This window comes from Lissotriton vulgaris, chromosome 1_2 (assembly GCF_964263255.1).
Source record: "Lissotriton vulgaris chromosome 1_2, aLisVul1.2, whole genome shotgun sequence".
Lineage (NCBI taxonomy): Eukaryota > Metazoa > Chordata > Amphibia > Caudata > Salamandridae > Lissotriton > Lissotriton vulgaris.
This window is the reverse complement of record NC_141686.1, coordinates 115,276,819-115,304,613: the sequence shown is the minus strand read 5'-3', so window position 1 is coordinate 115,304,613 and position 27,795 is coordinate 115,276,819. Positions and strand designations below refer to the sequence as shown.

General features: G+C 43.9%; 1 protein-coding gene across 1 annotated transcript in view; it reads right to left on the bottom strand.

Annotated features, from left to right (window-relative positions):
* Positions 1-2,348: 2,348 nt before the first annotated feature.
* LOC147734659 (V-type proton ATPase 116 kDa subunit a 4-like) overlaps positions 2,349-27,795 on the bottom strand; it is a 222,762-nt gene continuing 197,315 nt past the window's right edge. Inside the window, exon 20 of the mRNA XM_086952957.1 lies at positions 2,349-3,274. Coding sequence (XP_086809083.1) covers positions 3,181-3,274 — 94 coding nt within the window. The 3' untranslated portion in view covers positions 2,349-3,180. The remainder of the gene's footprint in view (positions 3,275-27,795) is intronic.

Below are 27,795 nucleotides of genomic sequence, written 5' to 3'. Positions count from 1 at the left end.
TCTACTTTGACCGTCCACACCTGTATAGAATTCGGAGAGCGGTGTCTCCGGAGTATCTGTAGTCTAGAAGGGTGAGGGGGTCTTCTTTCATACCCTGTGGACCAGCCCAGCTATTTATTTATTGAGCTTATAAAGCGCGACAGCTACCCGAAAGAGGTTCCCGGCGCTAGAAAATAGCAGCAAGCAATAGGCACAGGAGAGACACAGTTACTGGTTAAAAAGCCAGGTCTTGACGGCTTTACGGAAACGAGCATAACAGACCTCCGAGCGAATATCTAAAGGAAGGGAGTTCCATAGCTTGGGCCCCAAGAAGGCAAAAGACCTGCCACCCATTCTGGACAGTCTGAACTTGGGCACAGTAAAAAGCATTTGAGAGGAGGAGCGAAGTGAACGAGAAGGCAGGTAGACATTGACAAGGGATTGGAGATAGCTGGGGGCGTGACTTGACCTGATTTTACGCATGTAGCTGAGTGCCTTAAATTTCACTCGGCTCTCCACCCTCAGCCAGTGCAGGTCACGAAGGGATCCCGTTATATGATCAGTATTATGGCAGCCGCTAAGCAGGCGTGCCGCAGCATTCTGCACTAGCTGGAGGCGTCTAGTGACCGCCTTGGTCACCCCCAGGTAGACTATGTTGCCATAGTCGGTAACCAAGGCGTTCACCACAGACCGCCTGGTGTCGGTTGGCAGCATCCAAAGTATCTTCTTCAGCCAACGTAAGATGGTAAAACAGGTTGAAGAGACTTTGTTGGCCTGACTTTGCATTGTCAGACCGTTGTCTATGATCACACCCAGGTTACGCACATGCTCGGTAGGAGATGGGAGCAGGCCTAACTAGGAAGGCCAGTGCCTAGAGGTCCAGAGATCTTGTTTTTGCCCAAGGACCAAAACTTCAGTCTTCCCTCCGTTCAGTTTGAGGAAGTTAGAGTTCATCCACCTAGCTACTTCCCCAAGTCCAGAGTGAAGGAGGGAGGTGGAGGCCTGATCAGATTGTGAGAGGGAAAAGACGACCTGCGAATTGTCCGCATAAGTAAATAAAGTTAATCCGACTCTGTCAGCAATTTGGGCCAGGGGAGTGACATAGGGGTTGAAAAGAAGGGGACTTAGAATCGAACCCTGAGGGACACCATGGGGTGAAGAATAGGTTTTGGAGGAAGCCGAGTGGGAGAAAATTTGAAATGTGCGGTCAGTCAGGAACGAGGCCAGCCAATCAAGGGCTAGACCTCTAATGCCCATAGCGGCTAGGGATTTAAGAAGAATTTTATGCGAGACATTGTCGAACGCCGCACTGAGATCAAGTAGTATCAGTGCGGCGGTCTCGCCCCTGTCTAGCATACAAACATATTGGCAAAGGATGATTCATGAGCTGGATACGGCGGTAGGAGCAACACTGCCTGTAGAAACCAAATATGTCCTTGGTGTACCCAATGATGTGGATGTCCCATGGGCGAAGCTACCCTTCTGTAATTTGGGACTACTGGCGGTGAAAAGGGACGTGGCAAAATGCTAGGGGGGGGTCCTGAAGTGCCGCCCATGCCAGATTGGAGGACGGGAATGAATCTATACATGACAGCAGAAAGTCACTTATAAAAATCGAGGGTGCTCACACAAATTCTATAAGATTTGGGGCAGGTGGCTTAAATATTACGATTTGGAGATGTCAGACGAGGGAAATGACGCCCCATCGGCTCAAAGCCAATGATATATCTGACTCTAATACCCAATACTGCCAGATTCCCACTGCCTGCCGATGTGTCCCCAGCTCAGTAATGATGATTATGAAATGATTAATGCTGCACTTGTGCTTTCCCATACTGTTTACTTGCTTGCCATGGGCGCATGTGCATGCCTTGTTGAAGTCTGTCTTCAAAAATCAAATGAAAATATTTAGAAAAAAAATTACTTAATAGATTAGATTTCAATAGAATTCTTTAGAAAGCCCGAGTGAAACCCTGCTGAGCCTTATAGTTCTAGGCACATTGCTATATTATTGGCTATGAAATTAGAAAGAAAATGAAAGGAGATCGCTGCAACGATAGTAGTTAAAAGTTAGGAAAGTGGCATTTGGAATACTGTAAAATGTAAAAAAGCATTACATTTTTTACTTCACAATAAATATGATTTGCCAAGTTGAAATTGAAGTCAGTCAATGTTTTACAGTTTTTATTGAATTTTGTTTACTGTCACTGTTTTTGCTGGTTGGTGATTATGTACCTAAAAAGAGATTGTACCGTTATGTACAATATTGTATAAATAAATATTCAAACAGAAAAGAAATTAATAATAGTGGAAACAACGAGTTAATTTTGTAAGTTACAGTAATAAAAAAAAAAGAATGACACAATATATTTTCCATTATTCCATTTTATACAGAGGTAAGTGTTTCAAAAAGGGCAAGGGAGGGATAGTGTAAAGGGTAGGATAGAGCTAGCAGTAAGGTCAGAGTTCATTTTGGTAAGGAAGAGTGAAAAGTCTTTTCCCCACAAGGGAAATCATTACATTGGGTTTGTATTAGAGAATTTGTAATGTAAAGTACAATTTTAGAAACAGAATTCTTCAAAGTGAGTTCACATTAAGTGTTTCTTTAATATGGTATTTCCGATAATTGCATAGATTGGGGAAGGACAGTGCTATAGAGGGAGTACATGTACATGAGTACACAAGAATGAAAAACAAATACATTTTTTAAAAATCTTCCTCCCACAAAACAAACTTAACTCATAGTTGTACTTACAAGTTGGTTTAATGCTTTTTTATGTTGCTTCAAGTTAAACAAAGTACAGAAATGCGTAGCCAGATCCATGTCAAGCATCAACAAATTCCACTAACTCAAAGGCTTGGGGGGGTCGAATGATTTGTAAAAGTGGGAGCATCCAAAGTAAAATACAGACTTGATTTGCATCTTAAATGACATACTATCTTGAGTTGCCAATCAAAAGGACACACACATCCCCAGAAATTATCCACTGTTTGCAATGAGTAACTGTCACTTCATGAATTTAATCCCTCGATTCTGCTATGCCATGGATACTAATCATCTCTCTCCTCCTGTTACCCACATGGCCCATCAGCCTTAGCCCCAAACAAACCTCAAGAGGAAGAGGCATCCTGTAAAATCACGGGCTCAAATAAATTAAAACATGACGTATGAAGAGGAAATTGTCTGCAGCTGCTGTAAGATTATTCATCTTCAGTACCTTCCAGGATTGCTTGAAATGAAAATGGAGCAAACTTGTAACCAGTCCCGACATAGAACTTGTTCTGGAATTCCACCCTGTTGAGGAAAAGAGAAGAAAGTTTAGGAGTGTGGTCGTCTAACAGGCCTCACCTCTATGGAGGTCGGAAGGAGATTTGATTTTACTACCATAATATATTTGCGTTAAGACGGAAAATTTCTCTACATGGTAATCGACGTGTAACCCTGCCCTAATTGGCCACTGTACTGATGTCTGGATTCCCTAATGCTGATTTTTGTTCTTATAGGCAAACGCAGATCATGTGTGTGTTCCATAACATAGGCCTGTCTCACGGATTGCATTCTTGTTGGACCGAGAGGGGCACCCAAAGCGCTGCCCTCATAGTGGTGAGAGGCTACTGCCCTCACCAGGAGTTAAGCAGAACGAGTGCAGTGGTGGTAGCATACCCTGTAGTGATCAGTAGAATTGAACAGGTCCTTTTTAGGTCTCGCCTGCGTGGGCTGCGCACATGCGCAGTCTCGCCGGTGAGATTTGAAGGTTTTTACGGAGCTTCAGTATCTGCCTTTAAGCCCCGCCCTCTTTCCCATTGGCTGACATCACCGTTTATGCTAAACGGTGGCCAGCCATTGGAAAAGAGCTCCCTGTGACATGTTCTTTTCTCTTTTTGAGCCGTCTCACTTGGACAGGCTCGTCTGCCTTCCTTCTGGCGTAAAAGCTTACTTATCTTTATGGGGTCAAGTGTTTCAAACACATGGCTCCATAAAGACAAGCTCCGCCGCTTGTTTTTTTGCATCTTGCTTTCACTTTTGAAAGCGTGATGCAAAAATAAACCGTGGCCGCCTGGCGAGCGCTTGTCTGTAAATGGTGCTCGGTCAGTCCTGCGGCAGTCAGTGACGTCAGAAGAGTACGAGAGAGCGGAGTTTTGGTGTCTGCGAACCTTGGAGCACGGCCAGCACTGACCCGTGAGTACATAGAATGGGGGTCTTGCTGAGACTGAGAGTTCAATGTCTGGTATACATGCACAGCTAGAACTGGGTTGCAAGATAAATGTGTGTGGGGAGGTAACGGGCTTCCATTGTGTGCGTCTTCTTCCTCCTTGCCTGTACAGAGGGCTTTGGGCTCTTCATACTCTGGACCTTCACCACCTGACACTCTCCGCTCCCCTGCTTAATTTAACTGGGTTGAGAGTGGGTTTTGAAATAAATGTGTGTGGGGCGGTAACGGGCTTCTGTTGTGTGCGTCTTCTTCCTCCACAGGGTCAGAGCTGATTTGCATATCGCCATTGTCTAACCCAGGGTGGTGTGGAGTGCAAAAAAACGATGGATTTGGGCCCAGATCTTTGGACTGGGGTGAGTGTGTGACATTGATCCACATTCGGTCCATCACCTGTTGTGTTTGCATATTCCGCCCTAAGTGCGCTGGGGATGCCCAGACGTGGGTCCCAGGCACTCCACACTACTGGAGTCAAGCTAGCCGGGCTGATGAGAGGTGTTACCTCGAAACCGGTCCGGTCCTCGGATGCTTGATTCCGTTCTGGGAAGGACATGGCTTTTGTAGTTCGGACTGGACTGTTCCCATGGGGCACAGGGTCAGAGCTGATTTGCATATCGCCATTGTCTAACCCAGGGTGGTGTGGAGTGCAAAAAAACGATGGATTTGGGCCCAAATCTTTGGACTGGGGTGAGTGTGTGACATTGATCCACATTCGGTCCATCACCTGTTGTGTTTGCATCTTCTTCCTCCTTGCCTTCGCCACGTCACCGGCCTAGTGGGTTCCCAGGGAGCAGCTGTCGGGCCTAGCACTGATCATTTTCCATTAAGCTATGTGACATTTCAGTGTGCATGACACGATATTGCCCCCTGGGGCTACCACAAATCTTCTACACTTTCTTCGTCCACTTCCCATCCCGTTTACTGTGCCCGTCGTCTGAGGCTTCGTTGCAGAGTCCAAAAAGTTACAGCCCCTCTAGACCACCTAATACCTGTTAATAAAAAATAGGGGTAAAACATTGTCCCTGAAAGCCCCTACGTTTCTCTCTATGTCACCAACACAATAGAGGCAGGCCTTCTCTCCCCTGACAGCACTCCCCCACCCCCCTCTGGACAAAACTGGCAACGTGGCCAAGCGAGTTCAGTGTCTGAATCCGACATGTTTGTGACCTGGCGAGGACAGTTCCAATTATGGCGCATGTAACCGAAATTTTCACAATTCAAGGGTCGACATATTGAATGTATTCAATTGTCTGTGTGTAATACATGTTTTGTGCAACTCTTAACTATGGAAAACATTTGATATCGAATTCCTTTGTTGATTCTTAGCACTTCAACTACTTTAGAGGTAGCTTCTCGTCCTCGATGACAACCTGGTACCCGTCTTGTGCTCGGTCCCCTTCGTACACAACAGTAGATAAACGAATGTCTTAAAAGCCATTAAATAGCAGCAGACAAGGAACAAAAGGACTTGTGATTCGCATTTGGTATCGAGTCGATTTGTAGCAGATGTAGGAGGCCAGCCCTGAGGGTTACTCGAAAAGCCAGGTCTCCAGCTTCTTGCGAAAGTGAAGACGAGAGGAGGAGGCTTTGATGTGTTGTGGTGGGTCGTTCCAGGCTTTAAGAGCCAGGTACTACAATGCCCTGTCCTCTACTCAGCTTTGTATGTTTGGGGGGTGTGGTAGTGAGACATCTGAAGAGATGTCTGGAAGGTTGGTGGAAGTGAATGCGGCTCTTCTGATAGGCAGGTCCAATGTAAATTAAATAAAATACATTTTATAAAGTGCTTGAATGCCCAAGGGCGTCATGGCGCTGGAAGCACAGCAGAGGTATGGTTATGGTATCTAGAGCAGAGGCTATAGATTAAAAAGTCAGGTTTCAAAATTCCTCCTAAAAATGAACACGGAAGAGCTGGTCTTTAAGTTGAGGGGTAGGGCATTCCAATGTTTGGGTAGGTGTGGGTACAGAGATTAAAGTGTGCATGTTTGTGTATTGGGAGACAGTGGATTTTCTTAATGTGTGCTGTGATGTAGGCTTGGCGTGGGAGGTTAAGGACTAACCTGGCAATTGTGTTGATCGAAGGTCTGCAGTCATTTTGTGAGAGGGTTTGTAATCCCTGTGTCCAGAGTATTCTCATCATGTTGTCCGCTAGTGATGAGGTGACCTCCCCCTTCCTAGTCAAGCATCCTCCAACTGGCGTGATAATTTTGACATTAACTTAAATCTTTGGATTGTTAACTCTCCTTTTCTTTAAATGACCCACACTTTACTTTCCATCCTTTACATGCCTCCTCCCTCTAACCAGTAACGTTGTACTCCTGAGCAGCAGGCTGCCCGGTGTAAAATGCTTGAACAGGAGTAGTAAGCGCTTTACAAATGTAAATACAATACAATGCAATACAATACAGACTGCAGGTTAGGGTCCAAATTCAAGGGTCCAAGGACCAGCTCATTGTCGTAACAGACAGAAAAGCAACAGGCCAGATAATACATAACTTTAGTGGCTCTTTCATGTATTACTCTTTATCAGGGGGTGGCTTCACAACAATTAACAGCTTAAACTGTTAGCAAAGTGTGACATTGCGTTGCACTGGCGAATTCCAATAGCAGCCTGGAAAGGCGCGGTCTCTAAATGGTTGGCGTCAGAAGAAGATGCCCTCCAGCAAAAAGAAGTTTGAGGCATTCGTAAGCGCTGCATCTCCACGCAATGGGTGGCACTCTTGCACACCTTTAAGTGCACCTCAGAGCAAATCAGGTCCCCCTCACCATCGCCGAGCTACTCGCATGCACCGCCGAATGCGCTTACCCCCAAAACCGGCCATGGAAACCCCGCCACCCTTACTAGACTAACACACATGGCGTAAACAAAAGGGATGTGGTCCGACAGTTAGATTGCCGACTTTGGAGCTGGGAAACCAAGGTTCGAGCCTTGGGGTCGCGTCCACATCCTGTGATTCTGGGCAAATCACTTAATCTCCCTGTGCCTACCAAAACAAATATTTGCAATGCAATAGGTCTCACCTTTACGAGAGTTTGAGCTATTGGCATTGTAAATGACAATGCCTTTTATTTATGTGGTTTGAATACATGGACGCGGTGCGTAAACACACACTTTGTACTTATAGTCATTGCTTACGAGTAGCAAGGCTGGCGGTAACTGAGCCTCCTTTATGCCGGCTATTAGTACAAAGTGTGTGTTTATGGACCACTTACAGGTTTTCAAAACACATAAATGAAAGGCATTGTCATTTACAATGACAATAGCTCAAACTCTCACAAAGGTGAGACCTAATGCATTGCAAATGCTTGTTAGCCTGTGTCATTGGAGTGAGGCCTACAGGCTCACTAATTTTCAAAGTTCTGCTGCTGTATGCTCAACTCATTCTTAGCATACATTGGTTTTGTGTGTAGTGCTGTGCAGCGCATGAGTGGTGTATCTGCGCTGGCTCTATATGTGTGAGAGAAGGGAACAATACTCGGATAATGCTGTGCTGAGCAGTACATGCCTAGTGGGTGCAGGTGCTAGGTGTATGTTTGCCTATGAGTGATACGATATTTAAAGAATGTAGTGCTGTACAGTGCATGCATGGTAATTGCATTTGATAGATGTATGTGTGCTTATGAGTGGTACAGTACATGAAGGATACCATGGTGTACAGTGTGTGTAGGTTATATACATGCACTGGGTGCATGTGTGAATGTGGATGGTACAAAACATAGCACACTGTGGGTCCCAATTTGGGAGACCCAATCCTGCATGGTGAATCATGAGGAGTTTGAGAAATCCCCCAGACAGATTCCTGTATTACTGCATTCCTGTAAGCTGGGTGGGACACAAACTGGCGAGAGGAGAGCCAGGCTTTCCCTGTACACTTCAAATAGTGCTCTTTGAGCCAGTGTGGTCATAAAGAAGGGCCCTGGGAACATCTCAAGAAGGAGATGGGGATGTTAAGAGAATTGTAAAGAGTATGGATAGGGCTTGGGCTAGCCTTTTAAAACATATATTACTGCGGGTGACATCAAGGTGTTAACTCTTGTCACTCCCATGGCCTGTGTTGTGGGGCTATCAGCTTTGGAGGTGTTCCTGCTGTGACAGGCTGCTTTCAAGAGGAAGAAGAAATTAGGAGAGCAGTTATTTCAAATGAAGCCAACCCCCAACATAAACTTCAAGGGCCCAGGCTCTAAATCACATTTGGTGTCTGGAAAAGGACTATAAGAAGGGGAGTTTGAGTCCTGAAAAATTGTCATCTACCAAGCTGTCAGAAGGTCTATGTGAAGAATGGAAGCTCTGAAAGACTTCTGACTGTAACCAAGACTGGGGGCCAAGGTCTGCTAGTTTCTCTGCTGGGTGAAGGGACATCACCCAGGGAATCCAAGACCACCTTCCCTGGAGTCTTGAGTACCACCACCTGCTTTCTTGCTGAGACCACTGTTCCCTGTGAGGAAGTGAAGAGCATTAAAGAGATGAAGGGCCAGTGGGGAGTCCTGTCAAGTGGACTCTCTTTTCAAGGTGTGAGGAGAGGGCTGCTGCACCCATCAGGTCATCATTGCCTATGTGCAGAAAGAAGTCAGTGACCCTCGTATGCTAGAGGAGGGCCACCATAATTTTTTTTTTTTTTTTAACTTTATTTTTGTCGCAGACAGTTATAGCATACAAACAGTTGCGCCGACAGTTCCATTAGAATAACGACATTCCATCAAGCTACAGGTAACTTTTCACACGGCCCATCAGCCCAAATCCCAAAGGCCGGGCGGCGGTAGGTGGTAGCATTCCAGAACTGGCGAAGAACCTAGCCATGCAACTGTACAGCAGGATCTTCTGATCTGCTTTTCTTTTTCTTTTATTCAGGTTACTCCCCAATAGAAGCCCCCCCCCCCCCAAAACCTTGGCATCAATTAATAAGACATGTGTATACAGTTCGTTCACCTCATTATGGCACTCCTAGTGGCAGATAAGACAGGAATGATTAACTAGAATAGGAATGAAACCTTCAGGGATCAAAAGACAACTTCTCCAAAATGTATCTTACACGTGTGTGGACGGCCAGGCACTACCCCAAATCACTGCCCTCCCTCCCCCTCCCCTCCACCCTCACTTTCAGACCCTGTATCCTCAGGGGTGAACAACTCCGCACTAGTGCCATCGGAATCCTCAGCGGTCGCTCCCACCACTCGCATCATTCTCCACGCAAGCAGGTCGACTTGTAGCTTTACATCTCTACGCACGCTCTGCATGAATGTTTCTTCCGCTAGGGACCATTCCCCCACATCCCTAAGCCACTGCGACACGGGCCACCATAAATGTAACTGTATGCATTGCTGCATCAATCGGGCCATAGACCATGCATAGTGGGCAGTGGCGACCCAGTATCCCAGGAGGGGCCACCGTGAGAAGACTGCTGGGTGGTAAGGGCCATAGCTCATGCGCGGTAGTGGGCTGTCGCTCCATGTGCCATGACGGTGAGCCGCTGAGGACCACACTATGTCGATCGAGCCGGAGCCTATGTACCATAAGGATACAGTGACTCTGCATGCCAGAGAGGTTACTGGGATTAGCAAGTTATGTGACCTGGTCGAAGTCGTCACCAAGAGTCAGCCACTGTGGGAGCCCAGGCACCTGCCCAGGATGAAATATTTGCACTAAGAGCTTTGTATTACCACCTCCCCATCACGAGTGGAACCAAAGACTTACCCTGCAGAGAGGAGCCACATCGAACCTCCTGTCACTGCTGAGTTGCAACAGCGTGTGAGGACTCTTCGACTGATGAGTACAACCCACTTGGGCTGCGTGCAGCAAACTCACCCAAATTTGCTGTTGCAGCTCCAGCATCTGTGTAAAAGTGCACTTAGAAACTCCGGTTGGTCCGATCCTGCGAAGTGCGGGCCTTTTGGCCTTGAGGAAATTTGCTGCTGATTAGCACTGCAGAAATGGAACACTATTGACTTTAAAACTCTTGCTGAACTCTTGAGACTCAGATTACTAGCAGAGCTTACCCTGGATGCTACCTTAGGGAAGGGGCAATAACCACTACTGCTAGAAGCGAAGAGGTAGTGGGACCAGGGGGAACGCCTAATGAAATACCACAGCCCTAACCTCAGGGGTGAATGTCATATTTTTCCATTGCATTGGTAAAGGTAGAAAGAAAATACTTCTCATTTTTCATAAAAGAGAGTATCTGGGTGAAAAATGATTTATTGCTGCTGCGTGGATTTTGAGTTGTGAGCCTGTGTTCACTCCCCTCTATCCACAACTACCCCTGAGGAGCCCTGGACTGTACTTGGCCCAGTTGCTCAGAATCTATAGTAATGTGTGCCCTAAGACATTGAAAGCAAAAGGTCTCAAACCCCATGGTTGGGCCCGGTAACCCCTGCTTGCACCGTGGCCCTCTGAAACGGGTTCTGACAATGGGAATATGTTTTAAAGTAATATTACACATGAAGCAAGTAGGGTTATGGTAGAGTTACATTGCTCTACTGAGAGGATACATTTCTTGTCGAATTATTGGTGATGGTGTGGAATATGTGACCTGAAGTACGACCTAGTATTGCGATGTATGATTTGGTAAAAAACATTTTTTATTTTTTTATTTTTTTTTAGTTTTATATAGCGCAAACTAGACCTGAAGATATCGGGTATCAGAACGCTTTACATAGGACCAGTTTTGTTACATGAGGATACATTCCTTTTTGTTAGGCACATGGAGATTAAGGGGCAGATGTATCATCTGTTTTTTTTGTCGCAAACGCTGCGATTCGGAAAATAGCAGAGTTTGCGACAAAAAAAACGGGATTTGGAATGTATCATGCAAAAAGCCTCGCAATATTAAGGAATCGCAAATTTAGCGATTCCTTAATATTGCGAGGCTTTTAAGAAATGGCAAAATGCGATTTCTTATTTGAAATGTATTAAGCACTTCAGTGTTGCGATTTTTGACTAAGAATTCGCAAATTACCATCAACTTGTAGTTGGTGGTAATTGGCGAATTCTTTTCAAAAAAGCACTTTTTTAAAATTCTAAAGGTGCCATACGACGCTCATACATGCCTTTAGGGCATGTATGTGCGCCATATGCGTACACATATCAAATTCAGGGGTGCAGCAGGGTGTCCTTAAGACACCCTTGCACCCTTGAAATTATTCTCAATTTGCGATTAGCTAATTGCTAATCGCAAATTGAGTATAATTTTACATTCATTCCTATGGGCCTCCTGGCCCATAGAAATGAATGGGAAATTATTCCTTAATTGCGATTAGCAATTTGCTAATCGTAATTAAGGAATTTTAAGGAATCGCTAATAAATAGCGAAATTCTACATACATACCATTTTGCACTTCTCAAATAGCGATTCCTTAACAATCGCTATTTGAGAAGTGCAAAATGGTATCTTGATACATCTGCCCCTATGTGATTTGCCCAGAATCACAGGATGTTGAGCGTCATTGCCGAGACTCAAACCCCGTTCCCCAGCTTCGACGGCAATCGCTCTAGCCGTAAGACTAAATCCTCTTCCCTACATTAACAGGAGTCCAAGTTTTGAGGTGGAATGAAAGTGATTCTTTGTAAGCATATTACAAGATACAATACATGTGGTGTGGAGGGGAGAGGTGTGATTTGTTCAAAGCAGGCAGCGCTGTGCTGGCTATCTGCTAGGAGGAGAATGGGATTGAAAGAAAGAAGAATGTATCACCTGCTGGTGAACTAATATATTCTGACTGGAGGATTATGAATGCACTACTGATGATTTCCTCGCACGGGGTATTTAGCAGTTGGAGCATCAGTTATGCATGGTCTTTTCGAAGGAGTTGAGATCTTAATTAAAAAGGCGCAGATATATTTTTTCCTCCAACCCAAGGATCTATACAGGATGGCACAACTCTTACACTGGTCTCAACAGCCAGCCGTTCAGGCACTTGGGGCGAGAGGTTACAAAAATTGAGACTATGTTCTCCGAAGGAGACACAGCCAAGATGTTAACTTGACTCCAATATCTTGACTCTACAAAGGGCTGGACAAACCCATTCCATGATCAGACTTCGCGTTCACCAATAAATGGTCGGAAGGACTCAACCTCGAAAAGACAGAGGCAGATTGGATCCTGATCTGAAGGGAGTGAAGCGCAAAATCCACTCTTTAGTTTCAACACAGGGTCAATGCCTTTAAGGTCATGCTTAGGTCATATTTCACCCCAATTCAGCTGAAGGCGATCAATTCTAGCTAAGAGAATGCTGGCAGGGGTGTGGGTTGAAAGGTACTTACAAGCACATGTGGTGGTACTGTCTTCGTTTGATCCCATTCTGGTCACAGGTATTAGCGATCATTAAGCAAATAACCAATATAACAATACTGATGACACCCCAGGCAGTCCTACTAGGAAAGATGGACATTGATGAATAGTGCCCCCTCTCCTCTGCCACAAACAAACTATTGGCTCACTTACTTCCAGCAGCCCAACTAGTGCCGGCCCAGCGATGCAGGGGACCGACCATACCAACAGTTGGCATGTGGCGGTCAAAAGTATGGATGGTCCAGGCAATGGAGAGGCTTACAGCCACTATTATAGATACACTTCCTTCCTATGACAAGGTTTGACCACCTTCCTCACATATGTTAAGAAGGAAACCTCAGGCCCCAGAATTGGTGCCCCTGACGGCTGAATGGGAGTGATCTCCAGTGAGCTACTGATTTCACTTGGATTCCCTGTGGCGGGTGCTTACTTCAGGTCCTTTTGGAACAAATGCTGGTGAGCTGGGAATGGGACTATTTTCTGTTGTGCCCTTACAGACGGGTGGCACTGAACCTGCACTCATGTTTAGGGATGAAGATTATTGTGTTGAACAGACATTCCTTTTGCTGTATACATCTGAATGAAATGTAAGCAGGCACCTGCCTCTAAGAGTTGATTAAATTTGTTGTTTAAAAAAGGCACAGATTGGTGCAAAGGATGCGGCAAGAGAAACAGGAGTGGTAGGATGGGAGAAAATCTAACTCTAACTTAATATACATAAACATCTTTGCCCACATGCATCAAACTCCCGTTTTGCGATTCCAAATTTGCGATTTTGACCGAATCGCAAATAAGGAATCGCAAAACGGGATGCATTATTGAAAGTGCATAATATTTGCGATTCGGTAAAAATCGCAATTTTTAGCGAATCGCAAATATTAGGCGAATTCCAATTTGCAATTTTGCAATTCCCATTGATTCCTATGGGCCAAAAGGCCCATAGGAATCAATGGTAATTGCGAATTCGCAAATTGGAATTCGCAAAGTGTTGATGCATTCCATGGGTGCAGGGGGGGTCCAAAGGACCCCCCCCTGCACCCCTGAAATGTATTTTCAAATGGATGTTTCACACACACATGTCCTAAGGACATGTGTGTCTGTAACATGACAGTGTTTAAAATGCTAATTTGAGCATTTTAAACATTTTTTGCAAATTACCACGAGGTTCAACCTTGTGGTAATTTGCACTTGCAATCTTCATTTTCGCAATTTTTTAAAGAATGATGCATTGCATTTAAGGAATCGCAAAATTGCGATTCCTTAAATGCAATCGCATTTTAGTAAATCGCAAAATTAGCGATTTTGAACAAAAACAAATGATGCATCTCAAAAAGCATTTTTGGAATCGCAAACGGATGATTTAAAGGAATCGCACCGTTTGCGACTCCAAAAATGCTTGATGCATGTGGGCACTTGATCCTAGCGACCAATGGTGATAAATGCAAGGATTTCCTACTTGAATGTGCAAGTATACCATGGCCTGTCACCCAGTCAGTGTGAAGCAATGTAAAATGTTGATGATCCCTCAACTTTTCATTTGGAGAGCCAGTGCCACACTGTTATCAGTGATCAAGAGTCTGCTACTGTGTCTCCAAAACATGTTCCTAACATGGAAAACTCTGGTCTGTAACATGTATCATACTTCCAACACCATACTGACTGAAGTTGTACTCTGCCTAACTGTAACAAAATGAAAAAAGTGGCAATTACCGGTTGGAAAGATAATTTGGCAGTTACTCCTCCTTACATAATATAAAACATTGGTTGGCATTGAGTAAATATATTTCGCAGCTGGCTTTCGGTGTTACACGCTGACACCAGATTGAAACAATTTTCACTCCACGTGTCAAGATACAATGGTTTGAAAAGGGACTTGCGAAAAATGATAGAAAGGAAAGGGATGTTTTCAGTACTTTGTCTCATTCTCTGATATAGAATCCATCCTTGTCCATGAGAATTGTCTTTACACAATTTCTACAGTCCCATAGTCTGACATGTGAGGTACGATAAATTTGGCTGACGCTCTAGTGATAGACCACTGTATCCTGAAATCTAGATTTACAAGATTCTGTATTCATTTCTATAATGTGATGTGGATACAGTCAGAAATTGGGTTAATAGCTTGGAAAGGTAGAACCCTCACCAGCTTAATAAACACACCCATGTTAGGTCGCAACAGAATCTCATTGAAATTTTGTTAAACTGCTAAGCTGTGGAGCTAGCAACTGGTAATTCCAAAGAAAACTGAGAGTTAATTTGAAGCGTCACCAACAATTTGAAAGTTAAGAAACGACAAAACAGTAATTCGTCAACCAATTTAAAAAAAAAGAGTGCCTGTGCCCCGAATGGGCAAGAATTAGCACCTTGTCCCTTGGGTGGTGGAAAAACTGAATAAGTTCCAATTTTCTCCAACTGCTGGGACATTTCATCCTGGTCATTCCTGCAGCACTCTCATTAAACAGGGCTCTTTCAGAATCCATTCATCATTGATCAGCCTTAAAGTCAGGCTGCTTTCTTTGTGCCTCTTGAGCAGTTAAACAAGATGCCAACCACCTGTCAAGCAGTGCTGTTAAAGGTCCTAGATCGCCGTCAGGACCCCTTTACTCTTTTTTCTTCCCACAGCGTCTTCTTCCTGAGGCACAGTGCTACCATGTCCAGGAATGTCCCGAGGAAGTGGACAGGTGCCTGTCTTATTCTATGCATTTATCAGTGCTTAGAGGGTATGCAACCGTTTCAACGCAACTTTTACAACGCATTATTTTTCAACGCACACCATTACAACGCAGGATCCTTTACAACGAATGCCTTTACAACGCATGACATTACATAGTAGATGCTATTACAACGCATGCCATTACAACGTAAGTATTGGTAAGTATGTCATTTTATTTAAACATGTAATATTAAAAATAAATTAAATAAATTAATTTAAGTAATTGTATATATTTAGTTTTGGGTTATGGGGTACAGGGGTATTATTAGGGTTCAGGTCTAGGTTTGGGTTATGGGGTACAGGGGTATTTTTAGGGTTCAGGGCTGGGTTTGGGTTATGGGATACAGGGGTATTATTAGGGTTCGGGGCTAGATTTGGGTTATGGGGTACAGGGGTATTTTTAGGGTTCAGGGCTGGGTTGGGTTATGGTGTACAGGGGTATTTTTAGGGTTCAGGGCTAGGTTTGGGTTATGGGGTACAGGGGTATTTTTAGGGTTCAGGGCTGGGTTGGGTTATGGTGTACAGGGGTATTTTTAGGGTTCAGGGCTAGGTTTGGGTTATGGGGTACAGGGGTATTTTTAGGGTTCAGGGCTAGGTTTGGGTTATGGGGTACAATGGTATTTTTAGGGTTCAGGGCTGGGTTTGGGTTATGGGGTACAGGGATATTTTTAGGGTTCAGGGCTAGGTTTGGGTTATGGGGTACAGGGGTATTTTTAGGATTCAGGGCTAGGTTTGGGTTATGGGGTACAGGGGTATTTTTAGGGTTCAGGGCTAGGTTTGGGTTATGGGGTACAGGGGTATTTTTAGGGTTCAGGGCTAGGTTTTGGTTATGGGGTACAGGGGTATTTTTAGGGTTCAGGGCTAGGTTTGGGTTATGGGGTACAGGGGCATTTTTAGGGTTCAGGGCTAGGTTTGGGTTATGGGGTACAGGGGTATTTTTAGGGTTCAGGGCTGGGTTTGGGTTATGGGGTACAGGGGTATTTTTAGGGTTCAGGGCTAGGTTTGGGTTATGGGGTACAGGGGTATTTTTAGGGTTCAGGGCTAGGTTTGGGTTATGGGGTACAGGGGTATTTTTAGGGTCCAGGGCTAGGTTTGGGTTATGGGGTACAGGGGTATTTTTAGGGTTCAGGGCTGGGTTTGGATTATGGGGTACAGGGGTATTTTTAGGGTTCAGGGCTGGGTTTGGGTTATGGGGTACAGGGGTATTTTTAGGGTTCCAGGCTGGGTTTGGGTTATGGGGTACAGGGGTATTTTTAGGGTTCAGGGCTGGGTTTGGGTTTTACACTAACTGGATTTTAAATATTATTTTTATACACCTACACTATTTAAAAAAAATGTTTTAAATATATTTACAAATATAGTAATAAAAAATGTATTTAATAAATAAAATTAAGTCAATATTTATTAATTACATTTGTTAAAAAAATAATATACTTACCTAGACTTACGTTGTAATGGCATGCGTTGTAATAGCATCTGCTATGTAATGTCATGCGTTGTAAAGGCTTCCGTTGTAAAGGATCCTGCGTTGTAAAAATTGCGATGTAATGGTGTGCGTTGAAAAAGTTTGCGATGTAACGTCATACATCCGCTTAGAGATGTTCACTCACACAGTGCTACGTACTTTCTCACCTTATGCCTACCTCCTTTTACAGTGTTTTCCACAATGGCTTCTCCCTTTTTCCATCAGAAGGAACACTCCCCAAACCACTCCCCTATTTATATGAGGTCTCCTCCTTCTGTCAGAGTGAAAAACTAGTTTTACAACTTATTTGACCAGAGCAAGAAAGTCTAGAAGGGCACAGGTAAGGAAAGGTACCTGATTCTGGCACCACCTATGGCCTCTTGAAATGAAAAGAGGTAGTGTGAAGACAGTCCTTTGTTCTGACAACTGTGCTTGAACCTCTACAGGATGGTTAATCCCTAAAAAGTAGCCAGTTGTTGAAAATACCCTGGCTTTTCAGGTCCTAGAGGTCATGAGGGCAGACTTGTTAACTCCATCTAAAAATCTATATTGGGCCTCTTGGGGTGAGATGGCTTGCAAAACGGGGTCTAAGCCAAATTTGGCGCAGGCTGTGCAAAGGACTTTGGGCCCGATTCACAGAATGAACTTAAGACTCAATCCTAAACTTACTACTATTTTGGTATTCACAGAATGCACTTACTACTTTTGGCATTCACAGAATGAACTTACTACTTTTGGTATTCACAGAAGTTAGGATTTTGTCTTAAGTTTGTCTTAAGACTAACTTAAGACAGACTTAAGACAGACTTAAGATAGACTTAAGACAAAATCCTAACTTCTGTGAATACCAAAAGGAGTAAGTTCATTCTGTGAATGCCAAAAGTAGTAAGTGCATTCTGTGAATACCAAAATAGTAGTAAGTTTAGGATTGAGTCTTAAGTTCATTCTGTGAATCGGGTCCAATATAAAGCTACTTTTCCACTGAAGTTTAGCAAAATCCAATTTCACCATTAAATAACATTTTTTGGAACTGAATGAAAAACACATTTTGTTAGCATTTTCCCAGGTGACAATAGATATTATAGTAGGTATGAAGTGCAACCTTCATATATTTGAGCTTAATGAAGTGTTAATCTGTAACATGCGTCGCCACTTACATGTGCGCACACGCTATTTTACACTTAAGATTTAGTAAAAGCAATTAATTGATTTTTTTTATCTATAGTTAGAATAGCACATCTCAAGACCCAATTCTCCTTATATTTTTGCATATAGACTTACTCTCTAGAGCAAATACCTTAGTTGTTCTGTTGATTGGACCATTCATTTGGTTCTACTTTTGATGCTATATCCGCTGACACCTGCTGCTTCTAAACTCCCCGACTTACTTACAATCTTAGTTTAGCATTAAGTAGTTTTCTTTTATGGGAACGGAATTTTACCTTATTTTACATATGCTGTCTTTAAAAACATGTACTTTAACTTGCTGATTTGAATTGCCTGGATTACACTCAACATGTTGTATTCAGGTGACTATTGATTTATGCTTAATTGCTTTGATTTGAGATAGTAACTTTACAAATTTAATAATAAACACTTCTTGGTTGCAAAATCGTCCTTCTCTTTTGTTACTGTGGGGTAAATGCTGCTTCACAGTCAGTGAAATATTGATGAATTAATGAATCTAACTTAGGTTGAGATAAAGGTGCATCCTGGTGGATATAGTGGAGATTAGAGTTTGTGCCAAATTTGCGCTGTGCAAATACCAACCTTGTCTCTATACACCGTCAGAAGTTAGATCTGTTCATGTAGAATCTGGTTCACCTATACTGTAAAACCTGTTTTTGGAAATCTAGTCACTGTGCATGTACTCTATTCGAAATATGTAGTGTGCTGCTTTTTCATATATTAAGCACCCGGCCTTTCGAATTTACAAGGTGCACTTTACGGGGGACTTGATAATATATAACAGTAGATTTACCTACATACTAAAGAACATCTGCTTTCTACAAGTCTTTGCAGTGCTTTTAAACAGCAGCCCAGCCAGAGCACAGTAGTGGTCTGTGCAGCCAGTTTGTTTTTTAGCATATATGTGTATGGTGTAAATACACATTGTAGCCTATATATGACATTTCATTTTCATGCCAACTGTGCACTACCTTGCTGCCTTTGATATGCGTCAGATGCATCTGGAATGGCACAAACATTTGTCAAGGACTTATCGCTTATGCTGTGCAAATATAGCATATGTGATGTGACCGGGCCAAGATTACTAGATTGGAAATCTGGATTCCAATGCCAGTCTCAGTGCTTGACCTGTAATTAGTACAAAAATACAGATTGGAAATCTGGATTTCAATGCCAGCTTCAACACTTGCCCAATATACTTTCTCCTTGGGCTTCATATTGTAAGAACTAGACAGAGTGCTGTCTAATCCCTTCTCAATGACATGTTCCCTCATTTCAATGTGACTTCTGTGCTCTGGTCACAGACAGACCCCACACACATCACTGTTCCATGAAGAGCACCTAATATTAAAGATGCTGCAGTTACAATGCTATGTGAGTACTGCTGCTCTTAAACAAACCATTAAAAAACAAAATGTTAGCCTACTGCTGTATAATGACAATGGTGTTATTACATTTATGTTTTGTTAGGAGTCGCGTGGATTTACGCGACTCGTTGTTCTAATGCTCGTGACTCTTCTGTGTTCTAGCATGCTGCCCTCCAGTCGTGAAGATTCCCAGGAACGTCATTCTGGACGTTGGCTTCTTCACGACTGAACGGCTCCGGTTGTGGGTGTTAGCAGTTTCAGAAATAAACCTATGTTTCTACAAACAAGTTTCTGCACCGTTATTTAACAACTTGGCGACGAGGATGGGATATTCTACCCATCACTCCTTTCCTATGAAAAGATGTAAATCTGTATGCAGAAATATCAACAACATACCCCAGTGGCTGATGTGCACCAATGGGCAGCAGGAAGTCTAGACTAATTTACCTCATGGGTGGCTAGTATACCACAGTATGATTTAAAAAGAAAACATATTTTGAGAACCAACAAGTGGCTGTCTCTCAGGATGGGCAAGGATTCACAGGTGGACACATGGGTGATGGGAGGGGTATCAAAACAAAGAGACAGAATGAAGAATCCTTTTTAAATATATTTCCCTTTAAAAAAAATTCTGCACAGGAAGCTAGTGCAAGGGATGACGACCTGTTGATATATATATACGGTTACTGAGAATTCAGGAAAGAAAGTCTTGGGAAATTGTCCGTTCTCTGAATAAATTTGCTGAATTATGCAACACCCACACAATGAAAGAATAGAGTTTCAGTAAATATATTCTTTTGGACGATTGAATATATGAACCAATAAGCCAGTTTTGGAAAAGTGCATTAGCAGTGCAAAACACAACAGAATACATGCCATCATGCAGATCATTTTGTTAGGAAATCAATAGAATAAACTTGCAGAACGTAAGGGAAAGTGGGAGAAGGCAGCAGTGGATGCATTTAGTAGTGCTCCAACCCCACTAGGCCCACAGCAAGAAAGATTGACAGCTATAAGGACACCATATATTGTCATAAGAGAACTAGAGAGACCTCGCACTGCAGAATGTAAGAAATTGTGGGAATTTACATCATTGATAAGATACATAGAATGCAAAAGGATACCACGTGGCTTACGCATCTTTGTGATGCCAACCTTTGAGGATATGGACATAGATCTATTCAAAGAATGGAGATCAAATACAGAGGGTTGCTCCTTCAAATTGATGGAATCGCTTGTAACATATGCTAAACGCCGTGTGGAAAAACCAACTACGATCAATGACTCCCTTCTGAAGGAGCTTGAAACCATGAAAACACAAGAGGCAACATGTAAATTACTGAAAAAGATGGAAGAACGGATTGAAAAACACGAGGAAGAAACTCAAACCCGTAAAATCCATAAGTTTATTAGAGACAGACTGGATTACCACTTCGCCAGGATTTACACGTTTGCAAAGAAATATGTACCATTCAGAGCAAAGGAAAAATTGAACATGAGAGGGCAAGCAAGAGAGGAGACCAGTGATACAAATGTGAGCTCAGAACCTGGCTCCTCTGCTGATGAAGGTCCAAGAGAGAAATTGGATTTTCACGAGGAAATGAGGTTGTTGAGAATGGTGATGCCCCAGAGAGGTCGAGGGCAGAATCGGGGCCCGTGGCAAGGCACTGCAAAACGAGAGGGGCACGAGGAAAGGTTGATGGAAAGAGGAAACAGATAATGGAATCTGAGGATTAATCCCCTTAAGTGATGAGATGGTAGAAGAAGCACTGTTATAAATATCTCAGGTGTTCCCTTAACATCAGGCCATACAAAGATCTTAAATTTGGACCCAAGGTTTTGCCCATCAGTGATCCCTGATTTTGTGAATTTAATAATTGAAGCTTATAAATTCAAGCGGAAATTAAAGCTCCATAAACACTTTGCCGTGAAGAACATGAGATCCCCCAGTAACCCCATGGAGATGGATACATTTACTGCCCAATTGCCTATTGGGGATATTCCTGAGATCATGGAAATTGATAGCTAGGACAGGACAGGCGATAACAGTGGCCCCTCTCAGACAGTGACTCACATCAATATCTTAGAACTAGAACAGATGGGGGTTTTTGACAAATCAAACTATTGAGAGTGGCTTGAGGCCAGCAAGTAAGTTTATGCCACAGTTACCAACTGGTAATTTGGTGGCTACATTTCATGAACTCCTAATTGAGGACATTAATAGAATGAGGACAGCTACACGCTGGAGAAATAATAACAACTTTACACCAACAGACTGGCGGGAATTGCATGCTTTAAGAAAGAACAAATCTATCATCTTGAAGTCCTCGGACAAAGGAGGAAACATAGTAGTAATGAGTACTGATCAATGCACCAGAAAAAATGAGTAGATGACTAAAAATCAAGGACCCCTATGAAGAACTAAAGATCAACCCCATTGAGAGTCATCAAAGAGAATATCATGATATGTTAAAAATTGGAATGAGACGGGCCTGCTGTCCATAAAGGAATATCAATACTTAAAAGTTGATTTCCCAAGGTACCGGTTATATACTGTCTCCCAAAGATCCACAAAAATCTCAACAATCCTCCTAGGAGGCGGATCGTGAGTATGATTAGGTCATTACTAGAGAACAGCTCGAGAATTTTAGATTTGTTTTTATGCAACTATGTTACCAGTTTTCCATCCTGCATACAGGACATAAATTATTTTTTACCCAAAATTAATGATATACCCTGGCGAAATACCTATCTTATGGTAGCCATGGATGTTTGCTCTCTTTGTACCTCAATTTCTCATGAACATGGTATTGAAGTGTGCCCACAATGATGATCCTCAAGATGCTTACCTTTTGTCTCACACATAATGTGTTCCTTTTTGATAGGAAGACATATCTACAGAAACAAGATACAGCGGTGGGGAAAGCGTTTGCCCTCACATATGCCAATATCTATATGGGCTGGTGAAGAAAGGAATGTTGCATGGGCGGACCACAATACGCACCACACGGAGAAGATCATGATGTGGGTGCGTTTTATAAATGACATTTTTATTATTTTGTGGGATGGAGATGAGACATCATTAAGTGAATATGTATCCTTCCAGAACAAGAACACGCTCAACATACAACAGACCATGAAGTGCAGTCAATGTGAGATAGATTTTATGGATGTGAAGTTACAAGTCAGAGACGGATCAATACAAACTACCAGTTTTTGGAAGAAAATGGCATGTAATTCAATATTGCATGGTAACAACGGGCATCCGCGATCCCTCAAATGGAGCATACCCTACAGTCAGCTTTGAGAGCACGTAGGAAATGCTCCACTGATGAACTGTTTGAGGTTGAAGCAAAACAGATGATTTTAAGATTCCTTGAGAGGAGATATCCATAACAAGTTCTTATTGAAGCAAGATCCAGGTTTTTAACGAAGGACAGACAGCAACTGCTTTTTAACAGCAAAGGAAAAGAGACCACAACATCCATTGAGACTAAAAAGGACAAGGTGATAAGGTTCATGGAATATAACATCAAACATAATACGATTGGTTCCCTCATCAAACGAAATTGGCACATACTGCAACAGGATGAGCCTCTGAAGGATGTAATGGGCCAATATCCTAGTATTACATATCGCAAAGCACCATCAGTAGGTGACATGTTAACAAGATCCATGTTTAATCTAGAAACAAACTGCCTTACTGACAGAGGCATGGGCCTCAGGAAATGTGCCACAAGCAAAGCCGGCAGTTTTGGATCAAATAGAACATCTTATACCACTTATGAGGACAGATCCTGCGACATTAAAGAAAAGATCACATGTAAAACTGGATTTGTGGTCTGTGTATTGCAATGTGGCTGCGGTAAGTAATATGTAGGCAGCACTATTAGTAAAGTAAAATTCAGGGTTTTACAACACATCAGGGCCATTAAACATATGGACCGAGCTTATCCATGGGCCAAACATTTTTGGGAAGAACATCAGGGTGATTTGCCTTCCTTACAATACTATGGCATGAAGCATGTGAGAGTCCATCCACGTAAAGAAAATAGAGAACTTGAAATGCTTCAGTGTGAATAGAGGATGATTGTCTTACTAGGGACAGCGACACAGTTGGGGCATAACCTTGATGCAGAACTGCATGTACATCTCTGATGCCATTTTTGAATTTTCAAATTGCATTTGGCCTGGGATTTAAGAACTGACTTTTTGAATTGATGTGTGTCGGTTTTCGCTATCAAAGCACCTTTTAGAACTTGATTGTCATTGTGTATGGAATCAATTATCACTGTGTCCGTGATATGTGAATCTGGTGATGACATACTGCACTGAAACAACTTACCAGGGGGAGATTATCATTACATATGTTGTATAGATTTTATATTTGTGATTTGCACATGGCATCTGCCTGGCAATTTAATCTTATTTAAAGAATTTGAGCTACATGGAATATTGATCGAGATCTAAATATCTGTCACAACACATTAGGAATTATTATGCATCATTATTGGATTAGCACTTTATATTGATATTAGCACTTTACTAGGGAAGGAGATGTAATCCATATCTCTACAATTGCACTATATCTACATTCCCATATTAGGAATAATAGCCATATAATGGGCTCCATTTGACTATAAAAGGTTGCATGCAGTCATATGACTTAGGAATGTAAATATGCACTTACACTTTACATATCTATATTTATTTGCATTTGCACTTTAACATCTATAATAATTTAGATCCAAGGACATTATATATAATTGGCATATGGGTTCAATTGACTAATATATATATTTATTCAGCATTTGCACTTTATTATATCCTTGAGCCCTCTGGCAGATAACTGGATGAGGAATAACTGCCATATGAATGAATTAAACAGCAGTTATTAAGAACATAGCTACCCAGGGGCATCCCAGTGCTGAGGCTGTAACCGAGAGAACATTGTAGCAACACTTAAGCAAAGAGCCAAGTTTTTAGCAGTTTCTGAAAGGCAAGATGGCTGAGTTCCCTCTGCAGGTGTAGAGGGAGGGTGTTCCACAACCTAGCAGCATTATGAGAGAATGAGCAAACGCCACTTCTGACTTTCTTGATCCTGGGACGATGGCCAGATGCAGGTTGCCTGAGGGCAGTCGTCCATTTACCAGGTACGGCTGGACAATGGACTGGTTGATCGCTGGTCCATTCCCTGCTAGCATCTTGTGGGCGATACACATAGCCTTAAAGTTAACCCTCTCCCGAACAGGGAACCAGTGGAGGGACTTCAAGGCAGGTTTTGCAGATTGCCGGTTCGAGGTCCCCACAAGAATCCTCGCTGCACAGTTTTGCACCGTTTGAAGTTTTGCAAAGGTCGAGGCCAGGGCTCCAAGTAAAGGGTGTTTCCATAGTCCAGTGGGAAAGAATAAGTGCCTGTACCATAAGCTTTCTTGTCTGAAAGGGAAGAAGTGGGAGCACTTTGCAGAGAATCCTTAGGATGCCATAGCAGGAAGCCACCACCTTCCGTGCCTGGACCATGAAGCTGAGGTCTTGATTAAGCCAGATGCCCAGACTCTTCATCTGGGTCTTGGGGGCAGGGACAGGTCCCATGCAGGCAGGCCACATTACAGCAGCGTTAAAGAGGGATGGATTTATAAGGAGCATCAGCTCAGTCTTGTCCCCATTCAGTTTTAGATATGAGTCGTTTATCCACTAAGCTTCCTGTTCTAGACAGGGATAGAGGCCGATAGAGGCGTTATCAGAGTGGTTCAGTGCTACGACCAGTTGGGTGTCATCAGCGTAGGTCACTATATGAACCCCAAAAGGGAGCACAATCTCCGCGATCGGGGTCATATAAACATTAAAAAAGGAGGGACTCAGGGACAATGCCTGAGGGACTCTGCAGTGGAGATGCATACATTTTGAAGGAGCATCACCCTCGAAAACCTGGAAGGAACTCTCTTCCAGGAATTATTGTAGCCATGTTAAAGCTACTCCGGTCACACCCAAACTTCTGAGGCGATGGATCAAAATTATTTGGTTGACTGTGTCAAAGGCTGCACTGAGGTCCAAGAGGATGACAGCTGTCGAACCTCTGGCATCAAGAATCTTTTTAGACTCTTCGACAACTGCTGACAGAGTAGTTTCTGTTCCTTGACGCGGGTGAAAGCTAGTTTGAGAGGGGTGGAAGAGGTTGTGGGATTCTAGAAAAGTCGAAAGCGCTAAATTGACATGTTTCTCCGCAATTTTACTGATCCCTGGGAGATACGAGATGGTCCTATAATTACCCAGGAGATCCGGGTCAAGACTATTTTTTAGGAGGCTTAACCATCACTCTTTTCCATGAAGGTGGGACAACTCCAGTGGAAATAGAAGCATTAATCAGATCCAGAATGATTGGGGAGATCGTTATGGACACTTGCTTCAGGAAATTAGGTAGAGCTGGGTCTCTAGGCGACCCGGTCTTCACGAGTGCCAAGAGGGTATGGAAAGACTCACAGTCCATCAGGGGGAATACCTTAAAGGAGTGTTCCCTGCTATGCGGACCAATATCCTCTAGGTGAGGGTTGTTGTGACTGTCTACAGAGGAAAAAGACGAGTAGAGTGTTTGAATATTATTATAAAAGTAATCTGCACGTTCATTTTATCGTCGGTCAGTGGTATCAGGTATATCTGGGGTGAGGAAGCTTTAAGTAATTGTTTCGCTATGCGAAAAGTTTCACTGGGGAATTGGCTGCCAAGGAAATTCTTTCAGCATAATATGAGGCATGGGTCAGTTTAATTTCAGCCTTGTAAGTTCTTATGGCCTCCCTGTATTCCAATTTATTGTTTAAAGAGAAGTCCTTGGAGGAGCCTGGCTCGAAACCATGATGGCCGCCTGATCCCTCAGCTCCGCCGACCCTCTCGCCTTTCTCCCGTTTTCCGCCTCATCCTGTTCTTCATCCTCTACACGAGTTGCGGTAGCGGAAACAGGAGGCGAACCCAGATCTGCCGATGTGCTTCTTTGCTCGATCCCAGCAGCGAGAGTGCCGAGACGCCCCCGCCTCCTCCTGGCGCTGCGCGGCTGTGCCGGGTCTTTGTTCTCTTGCTGGCCGGCCCCGGCCTACAACAACAACTGCCTTTCCAAGCGGATCGGAATCGGCTGACTACGCGTGGCAAGCGCGTCTTGTACCCTGCATCTTGCCTCATCGCTTCGCAGGCTCTGGGCGCCGCCGCTGCGGAGGCAACATTATATTCTATCCTCAGCCCGGGGACGGCATGCCTGATACATTGTTTCTTGGCGAGTAGTGCTGGGCGCCATCTTACAGCTTGCCTTTCTCTCCTGCGACGGCGGCTCCTGGGCTGCTTTTGAAGACGCGGACGTCTGCCCACACTACATCGACACTGTGTGGCCATGGAGTGTGCTTCCCCTGTGCCCTCGGTTGGGCTGTGCCATGGTATATGTTGGCGTAGTGACCAGCTGACTATGGAGGATGATGGCGGCCGACCCCCGGGACAGTGCTGCATCTGTTTGCCTTGTGGAAATAATGTGTCCTCTCTCCCTGATACACCGGTACTGATTGGCGACATCTTGGGGGCTCTAGGTATTCTAAGAGCGGCTTTTGGTACCGCTGCTCGCGAAGTGGGGGATCGGCTGGATGGGATACTATCTACAACACCCTTGCCCGACCACGGACGCCTCTGGGAGCAGGACACTATGCCACACCCTGCTTCTGCCTTCTGTTCCTCCTCCCCGGTTGCTATTGACATACGGGGGTGCGAGACCCTACTGCTGCTAGGGTGCCAGCTGTTACATCCTTGGGGAGGCTTGCAGTTTCTGGAGCTGCGATGTGGCTGGAGAAAAATGTCCGGGCGCCACGTTTGGCGACTCCTCGCGGGGTGATTGGCACGACTTGCTCCTGTATCCTGGAGTGGTTCCTACTGACTGGGCTTCCCGATTTTGGTGGTTCACTGAAGGGCGTTGCATCTTCCTGTACCATCGTTATCTACATGGCTATGTGTCGGATGGACTTTGATGGACACCCCCCCGCTCGGATGTGGTCACTTTGCTCGCTCGCCTCTTCCAAGATGTCTACCATGAGGCCGGACTATGTTGCTGCTTCGCATCGCAGGGGGCAAGGTTGAGGTTGTCTCCTCTTATGTTCGGACTGTTCTTGCTTGTACTGCTGGGATACTGATGGACTGCCGGGGATAGTGAATATGGGTATTGTGTTGGTGGCGGGGTCTGGGATCGGGCGGCCGTAGTGATATGTGCTGGTAGTTTTGGTTTTATCTTTGTGGCCCTCCTCCGGACTTCCATGTATTACGTTATTTCTTTTCTTTCTTTTTCCCTTTTCTGTTCTAAATTTCGGGTTCGAGTTATGGGCGACAGGCACACTGCTAGAGGGGGGGGGTAGGCCGTAGCCTCCGCATGCGTGCAGGGTGGGGGGTTGGGGGTGGGGATTTTGTTTAGTTTCAGTTTCTATGGGCCTTATATTCTCTCTCTTCTTGGTTTCTCTTCCTTTCTCTTTCTCTTTGGGTCAGACGGGTGTTCAGGGGTAGCGCGATGTATTCTTTCTGCTGTTTATGCTTTTATTATCGTGAATTTGGGAGTACTGAGTCCGTGGGG